This window comes from Perkinsus marinus (assembly GCF_000006405.1).
Source record: "Perkinsus marinus ATCC 50983 genomic scaffold scf_1104296941592, whole genome shotgun sequence".
In the NCBI taxonomy this organism is placed as follows: domain Eukaryota; phylum Perkinsozoa; order Perkinsida; family Perkinsidae; genus Perkinsus; species Perkinsus marinus.
Genome location: NW_003212465.1, coordinates 55,668 through 63,486, shown reverse-complemented (window position 1 = coordinate 63,486; position 7,819 = coordinate 55,668). Strand labels below are relative to the sequence as shown.

General features: G+C 45.1%; 1 protein-coding gene across 1 annotated transcript in view; it reads left to right on the top strand.

The window, feature by feature from the left end:
* Positions 1 to 385: 385 nt before the first annotated feature.
* The window catches only part of Pmar_PMAR001295 (hypothetical protein), a gene marked incomplete at both ends in the record, with an annotated part of 10,530 nt that continues 3,096 nt past the window's right edge, over positions 386 to 7,819 (top strand). The window contains 25 exons of the mRNA XM_002781777.1: positions 386 to 402; positions 444 to 552; positions 770 to 883; positions 1,062 to 1,244; positions 1,285 to 1,395; positions 1,733 to 1,915; positions 1,970 to 2,098; positions 2,396 to 2,578; positions 2,711 to 2,827; positions 3,268 to 3,453; positions 3,506 to 3,595; positions 3,661 to 3,768; positions 3,969 to 4,166; positions 4,214 to 4,294; positions 4,473 to 4,658; positions 4,993 to 5,100; positions 5,147 to 5,332; positions 5,382 to 5,501; positions 5,549 to 5,719; positions 5,770 to 5,892; positions 6,147 to 6,323; positions 6,423 to 6,539; positions 6,962 to 7,156; positions 7,205 to 7,354; positions 7,624 to 7,728. Coding sequence (XP_002781823.1) covers positions 386 to 402; positions 444 to 552; positions 770 to 883; positions 1,062 to 1,244; positions 1,285 to 1,395; positions 1,733 to 1,915; positions 1,970 to 2,098; positions 2,396 to 2,578; positions 2,711 to 2,827; positions 3,268 to 3,453; positions 3,506 to 3,595; positions 3,661 to 3,768; positions 3,969 to 4,166; positions 4,214 to 4,294; positions 4,473 to 4,658; positions 4,993 to 5,100; positions 5,147 to 5,332; positions 5,382 to 5,501; positions 5,549 to 5,719; positions 5,770 to 5,892; positions 6,147 to 6,323; positions 6,423 to 6,539; positions 6,962 to 7,156; positions 7,205 to 7,354; positions 7,624 to 7,728 — 3,447 coding nt within the window. The remainder of the gene's footprint in view (positions 403 to 443; positions 553 to 769; positions 884 to 1,061; positions 1,245 to 1,284; positions 1,396 to 1,732; positions 1,916 to 1,969; positions 2,099 to 2,395; positions 2,579 to 2,710; positions 2,828 to 3,267; positions 3,454 to 3,505; positions 3,596 to 3,660; positions 3,769 to 3,968; positions 4,167 to 4,213; positions 4,295 to 4,472; positions 4,659 to 4,992; positions 5,101 to 5,146; positions 5,333 to 5,381; positions 5,502 to 5,548; positions 5,720 to 5,769; positions 5,893 to 6,146; positions 6,324 to 6,422; positions 6,540 to 6,961; positions 7,157 to 7,204; positions 7,355 to 7,623; positions 7,729 to 7,819) is intronic.

The window sequence follows — 7,819 nt, the reverse complement described above, 5'->3', positions numbered from 1 at the left end:
ACAATGGAGTTTCACCCGTGATATGAAAACGAATGTTTTGCAATCACTCCGCAGAGTGGATGAAAAATTGTGTTATCGGTGTCGCGGAAAATCATACACGTCGTACAATTTTCATAGAGTATTACGCCACTGCACGGTGTATAGCCACACATAATCTACTTTTGGAGCGGAGATCCTCTAGCAGGCAAACAGTAGTATGGCTGTGAGCTCAGCAGCTTTAAGTGAATGGCTAAGACCTGGTTGATGTACGGAAATGAATTCACATGCATAGATTTCATCAATTTTTGTATCCTTTTTATGTACACTTATCAATAGATGAGATAATTCTCCTGCTCAGACTTCCACTGGCAAGTCGACTTCATGTGAAGCAGTGGAGCCACACATGATGTGGGTGAATGGCAGGTGAGTACTAAGGTTACCATTGTTGTTGAGGTTGCCCCTAGGTATGTGTTCTCGAGTCAGTGTGGAGGAAAGAGTACGAAGATTGGGTGTAGTGCGAAGAAAACGGCTGAGGACTTCGCGCTGGGATGGGGTGACACAGAGATTTCTGATGTGGGTGTCACCCCTGCTGGGAGTGTATTCATTTACATTTTTATTGGAGTTTCACCTGTTTTACGTGAAATGGCGTGATACGTATTGTGAAACGCGATATTCGCGGTGATATGCAGCAGTTTATGAAATATGTTTTTCATATCACGGTCGTGAAACTCCATTGAAGAAATTTTGAAATCTTTTATTAAATTCATTTTTTTTATTACACGTGTTGCAGATATCCATTTCGGCTGATATTATCAAGAAATGCTCGGTGGTGAGCGTCGGGGAATCGACAAGTAAATTGCTGGGCGCTGCTTATGATCCTGCTACGAGGCAAAGGACTATCATGGTGGGTTGATATAGGGGGAGTAGTATATGTTCGCTTTCCTCAGCTGAGTTGAAAAATTTACTCACTAATTATAGGAGTTTAATACGAATTGCGAGTGTATAGATTTATTAGAGTTTTCATATTGTGATCAACACATGTGGTTGACCATGTGTGGATTTCACCACACTGAGGCGCTCAGATATCCTCATCGAAGACTCCCATAGTATGTTCTGAGGTAGCCGAAGCCCCTATAGATATGGATTTGCTGGGAGAATATCATATTATCACTAAATGTGGTGAAAGGGACGCAGTTGTTAAGTGCACTGAACCGGGGGCTGCTGTGAAGTTGGCTCGGTTATGGGGTTCTTATTCGAATTCTGAGGTGAGACTTTACTATAGAATGGTAAGGAGGAGGCGATCAGATTCAAATTGACAAGTCACTTCTGGTCAAATGCACTGTTCCGTCGGGTACGAAGGCTCTGGTTTATGAAGTGGCTGAGGATGGGCAGTGGAAGGGGACGACTAGAGCTTGGGTGAGTAGTGAGATCACTTAGTGAGAGATAACGCGCCCCCCTAGGGGGGAATGTTCACATTGTGATCATGACATTGACAAGGAAAACTGATTGAAGAATGTGTTCCTAGCCATACGTTGAGAATTCAAAATTTATATGTTCCTGCATGGTGTGGGAAAATATGCACATGGTTAACTACATGTGTCGGTGACAGTATGAAAATTATAGGGAAATTTTGGGAGATTACTGTATTTTTCTACTTGGATTAGTATGTAGACTTCTATAGTTAGTGAAGGCACTCCTGAGCTCAGCTGAGGAAGGCGAACATTTTTCCCTTCAACGCTGATTGCCGGGTTAGGTCACTGAACAAAAAGGGCTTACTTGCGCTACCCCAGTGCCTGACTTGAAGTTCATTGGTGATGAAATTTTGGTGAGGACGACGTGTGGAGCGGAGGTTTTGGAGATGAGCTGTGGAGGGCTGGAGGGCATAAAGGAAACTATGAGGATTGTCACTAGATGGGGCGAAAACCCGAATCCTAAGGTAGGGGGAGTGGTGGTGAAATTATGGAGGAATTCCAGATGGTGTGGTATGTAGATAATAATCAGTAAAAAGGTGATGGAGCAGTGCAAGGGACTGCTGACTAACGCTGGTGATGAGGATATAGTGGAGTCGGCTTGGTTACGTGTGAACAGTGACGGGTCGCATATTGAGAGATTCTTATGGGTGAGAAAACGAGGGGGGTTCGGGCCGTGTGAGTAGCCACAGTACTGAGGGCAGGTAGGAGTAGTGTGGAGGGAAAATATGCACATGGTTGATTACGTGTGTTGGTGACTATGTGAAAATTGTGGGAAATTTCTTGTTGGTTTCTGTACACTTGTACCGAGTCTGCTTTTGGAAGTGTAAAACCTTTTCGAGGTTGGCTGAAAAAAGTGTAGATATATTCCTCAAATAGTTATGTTCGGTCGCATAGTGATTTTGATGATTTAGTGATTGACACCGTTACTGCTATTGGTGTTTCAGACTGCAGAGGCTATCCAGTGCGATTACGGTGTGAAGAGTGCAATGACACTATCGGGTGACAGTGTTAAGGTGACGACGCAGTGTGCAGGGAAGGAAGGCGCTGTGGTTGTGAGCTGTGACGGTGGCGACTTTGGAGCTGCACGGGAGTTCGCAAAGAACTGGGGAGGATGGGACAACCCGGTGGTGAGTACTTGGGCTTAGTACGACGAGTTGGAATTTGTTATTTTTTGGTGGAACCGGAAGGTTGTTTTCATGGTGAACATAGGGAATGTGTATTGCTTTCGTGGTGAAGTGGTAGTAATGTGTTTCTTTTAGGTGGTATTAGATCCGGCTCTGTACTCGTCCTGTGCGGTCGAAGTAGAAGATGATAGTGCACGAAAGCCAATCGGGAGTATTACTTATAATATCGACACTCATGACAGGAATGTTGTGGTGAGTTACGCTCCGTCGATGAGTATTTTTTGATTGTATATATTCTCACTATATAAATAACTTTGGTATAGTTCACTAGGAGGAAGTAGCCAGTATAGGAGTATGGCTGCGAACTCGGCAGCTTTGAAAGGCCAAGACCTGGTATATGCACGGGCATGCAAATTCATATGTATTAATATACGATAATTATATTTATTACTGGTCGTATTAAGAAAATATAATACCACAACTTGAGAAGTTCTTGGATCTATTGTTTCCTCGTTCAAGTAGTAGTAGAAGGGTTGTTTTTGAAGTACCTTTCGTGAGCTATGGAAGGTCGACGAGCCGTCGTTATGGATCTCAAGCTGGCGTCGGCCGACCACTTTGGCATTTTCGTCGCGCGTTCTGTCGCTGATTTGAATTTCTGAGGAAAAAAATTTTTTTGTTTTTCCCGTTTGCAGTTCCCAGACAGAAGTCATGAGACTTGTGGGAGTCCAAGTGGGCCGCCGGTCTTGGTGGTAGATGATGATGATGATGTTGGTTTATATCTTCTCCACGTCCCTTGTGATAACCGTGTTGGCATTACCTGTAGTCTGCCTGGTAACGCTGTGGACATTTCTACCTTCTTCGGCTATCAAACTAGGGAGGTAGGAGCCGTGGTGTGGGGGGGGGGGGGGGGAATGATGACGATTTACTCAGATTACGGTACGAGAAGTGAAGAAGTGTAAGGCTAAGTCGAGTGGTATGTCCCCTTTGGGAGCCTCTGTTGACATCGACGCTGATGGTAAAGTAGGAGCGCGGATGATGGTGGGAATCTGGACAGGGCAGCGTGCATGGTAGTCGACGTGTGTTAGACGTGGCCTTCGTCGTGGGAGCCTATGATAGCCTCGGGAGAGGACTCGGATGGAGAGCCTATACCACTTAACAGCACTAGAAGGAGACCCAGTGGATCGCCTGAGCGAGTGAGTGTGAACTGTGTGGGAAAATATGCACATGGTCAGCTACATGTATGGGAGAATTTTGAGGAGATTTTTGTTGGTTTCCGAACATTTCTACCCTAATTCGTATAATTAGTGAGGAACCTCTCTGAGCTCAGCTGGGGGAAGCGAACATATATTCCCCCTACACGGTTGTGTGGTATTGATGAAGAACTATGTGTTAGGTGTTAAAACGGGAGGTGGTCGACAGCGATGAGGATCCTGTGTATAGAGAATGGCATTTCTGGATTGAACTCGAGTTCAAACCAACGCGAACTGAATGCCAAGATACGGAGTGTATCGTCTACGATCATCTAGACTGTGGGGATGTGGCGACGACGTTGTTCCTGTCGAAGTGGTGGCTTGGGAATACTGATGCTAGGGTGAGTGTACTGGTATATCAGAAGTCTGTGAATTCTCTGAATTCTAGGTGAGGATAGACGACCCGATCATGGAGCACTGTGGAGGGCCTGTGGGAGCATCTAGGCTCGTGGACCAGCGAGAACTACCGGTGAGTGGCTGATTTATGAGTACAGTGGAGTTTCACTTGTTTTACGTGAACTGGTGAAATATGCTGCGGATATGCAGTAGTCGTGAAATATATTTTTCATATCACGGTCTTGAAACTCCAGTGTGCGCTCGACTTGACCTTTTATAGTGATCGTATGGGTCCATGTTGTTTCTCTTAGTATGACGCCAAGGATCCTCTAGAGTGTAACGCGGTGACACTGCCTATCATGATGGATGCTAGCAATGGGTATGTGGTGACAGCGGACTGTGGTCCTAGGAGGGATAGTGTCACCATGGTTACCTGTGATGGGCTTGAATGGGCACAGCTCTTTGCTCACGGATGGGGGGATATGGAGAAAGCAGGAGTAGGTTCTCATTTGGGGTCGATGTTGAAGGACGTATGTATGTTGTTTATATATACTTATATTATAAATTTACTATATTTTATCTTATGGTGACAATTGGATGTTATACGGTCATTGTTTTTATCAATAGTTATACTACCTTTATAAATATTAGACTTATCATATTCCGAAATTTCGAGGAATAAGATTATTCCTATTATGTGTATAATATTAGGGAGGAAAAATGAATTATAAAGATTGCATTAAAAGTTGATATCATGATCTCAATGAGTGTAGATATATATTCCTATTCCTAATTCTATTGTTATCATTAGGATGTATATTACTGATTTAGGTGGCGCTGCCGACTGAGGTGATAGAGAGCTGTAAGCAGGGCTTGATAGGCGATCGAGAGGTTGAGCTCACTGGAGCTTACTATGATGATGAAACACGATATTTGATAGTAGGAGAGAATTGGTCGCATTTGGGAGGGATGGCTTGCTTGTCAGTTCGCTTCGATGGAGTCTCCGATAGAGTGTGGTGCTGTGGTGGACGCTCCTGAGGATATGGATCTGGTTGATGAGTACCACGTGAAGGTTGACTGTGGAGGAAAGGACGGAGTTATTTTGAGATGTGATGATGCTGGCAGTGCGGTGACTATGGCTTTCCAGTGGGGGAAGTACCCGAAACAAGAGGTGACAGTCCGCGATTGAATGAGAGGTTTGGCGACTCGTCTATGATCAGGTTCGGGTGAGCAGTGAGTTACTACTGCAGTGTGACGATCTACCCAATGGACAAGTACTGGACGATTTGACCTACGATGTTGGCATGGACGGCAAGTGGCAGGGAACACCGAGACGTTGGGTGGGTCTTTGCCGTAGTTTATTATCGATAGCCTATGTTACTTTCAGGGCGATGCTGTGTGTAGTACACCAGTACCGGACTTGGTCTTTAGAGGGGACAGGATATACATTATAACGGCTTGTGGACACTCTAAGGAGGAGATCTCGTGTGGTGGACTTGATAGTGTTGGAACTATGCTGAGGATAGCTGCTCGGTGGGGTGAACACCCGGACCCTAGGGTGAGGCATTGGCTTCATATCAGTTATATTTCTAGTGCTTGTGTGAACAGATCATGATAGATGGATCGGTGGTTGGACACTGTAGGGATGTGGAGAACTTGAATGGAGGGGCTTTGACTGAGGCCTGGATAACTGCTGCTATTGACGGCAAAGTCTCGGGCAGATTCCTGAAGGTGAGCTCAGCAGTGTGGGAGAATATTCACATGATCAACTACGTGTGTTGGTGAAAATGTGGAAACTATGAGGAATTTTCTTACCAATTTTCGCAGAAACTTCGGAATGAAGTTTTAAACTTCAAAGAACTAAGAACACTTTCTGTACACTTCTACCCGAATTCGAATGTAAACTCTTCAGCTCAGCTGAGGGAAGCGAACATATGTTCCTCCAACAGTAAACACGAGAAAGCTGATGTTTGTTGTGTTTTCAGACTACTACTACATACGACTGTTATTATGGTGTAAAGAGACCACTTGTGGTCAATGGAGATTCTATCAATATGATGACTAAGTGCAGTGGAGTTCAGTCGGAAGTGTTGGTCCAGTGCGATGATACCAGCGCTGTGGAATTCGCCGAGAACTGGGGAGGTTTCGATGGGAGTGCAGCGGTAGGTGGGAATAGCTTTCCAGCTTAAGGCGATCTGAGTAGCTTTTAAATTATTAAAAAGGACCGTGGTGGGAATTGAACCCGGGACCATCGCTATCAGATCGGTCTCGATGGGTCGAAGTACGATTCCTGCAAAGTGAAGCCAGTGGGTAGGGAGGAATATGAGAGTATCAGCGTAGTGCTCATGGACTTGGCCACCAAAGCGAAGATGATGCAAGTAGGCATGGCAGACGCTTATCTTCAGAGTGATGGAGATGAAGGGCGTTCGAGTTCGTATTGTGATTATAATATAACTAAATATATCACAGTTCGTGCCCATTTGATATGTAAATGTTAAAAATGAGTGTTTTTCTCGAGATTAATGATAATCGTTCTGATACTTCGCAGATAGAATGTAAGCATTGCTATGAACATGTACTGTGAGAAACATAATCGTTTGAAGCTGTGGTGGAGACAAACTTTCCCATTATGGCATCTCGCGCTGGCAAAACGATCATTTTCTTCACATTTGCATACTAAATTGGCACGCACTGTTGTTAGGTAGTTGAGTAGGTTGGTTAACTGTATTTAGTTTCAACACGATTCGCTCTTAACGTTACTCTGCTGTCAATGACGATTTGTGAGTGTTGTCTCCCTCAGTTTGGAAGTGAGGACACTCCGGTGGTTTGCAAGTCGACTAGCACGACGCCTCCGGTTGTGATTGTGAAGAAGGGCACGACAACTGCTATATATCGATTCAGCTTGGAGTGCGCTGCTGGTGAAGTGACAGTCTCATGTACAGAGGCTGGTGACGCGGTGAACCTGAATACCTTCATGGGCTTCCCTACTCGAGAGGTGAGATGCACTCGGGTGATTTAGGAAGGCATTCAACTCATTTGACAGGTTGCAGTACCAGAAACGACTCAGTGCAAAAGCAAGCATGGTGTGAATCCTCTGAGTGCTACCATAGAAATCGCTGCTGACGGGTCGGAGGGGTTGAGGTACCTCACGTGGCCTAAGGAGTACATAGTGGAACATGAACCAAAGCCTGAGGTGAGTTCCGAGACGGAGATACTTCTTAGATTAGGTCCTTTCTCATTTTCTTGAGTCTTAGCCAGTGTGGGAATATATGCTTGGTTCTTTCAAGTGAGCTCGTCAGTTTTCTCACTATATTATGAAAATCCATTCACGATTTCGTGTAGAAGTGTAAAGAAACCAACGATAACTTCCCAAATTATTCCTACTAACAGCTGTAGTTGGCCATGTGCATATTATCCCTCACTGGTCTCAGCTTACGTCGCTTTTTCGATGGCCGTATGTAGGTTCCCCCTCTACCTGTTACCCCAGCATCGAGTCCTTCTCGGGGGCCTGGTTTCGAGAGCTCTGCTCGAGCCAACTATGGGGGATTCCGCTATTCTGAAGGAGCAGTGAGTGATCGATGATACCACATCCACCGCTACTGTATCACTTGTAGGATAACGTCCTTTCCACGAGAGCGGTTCCCACCTCTGCGGCTAT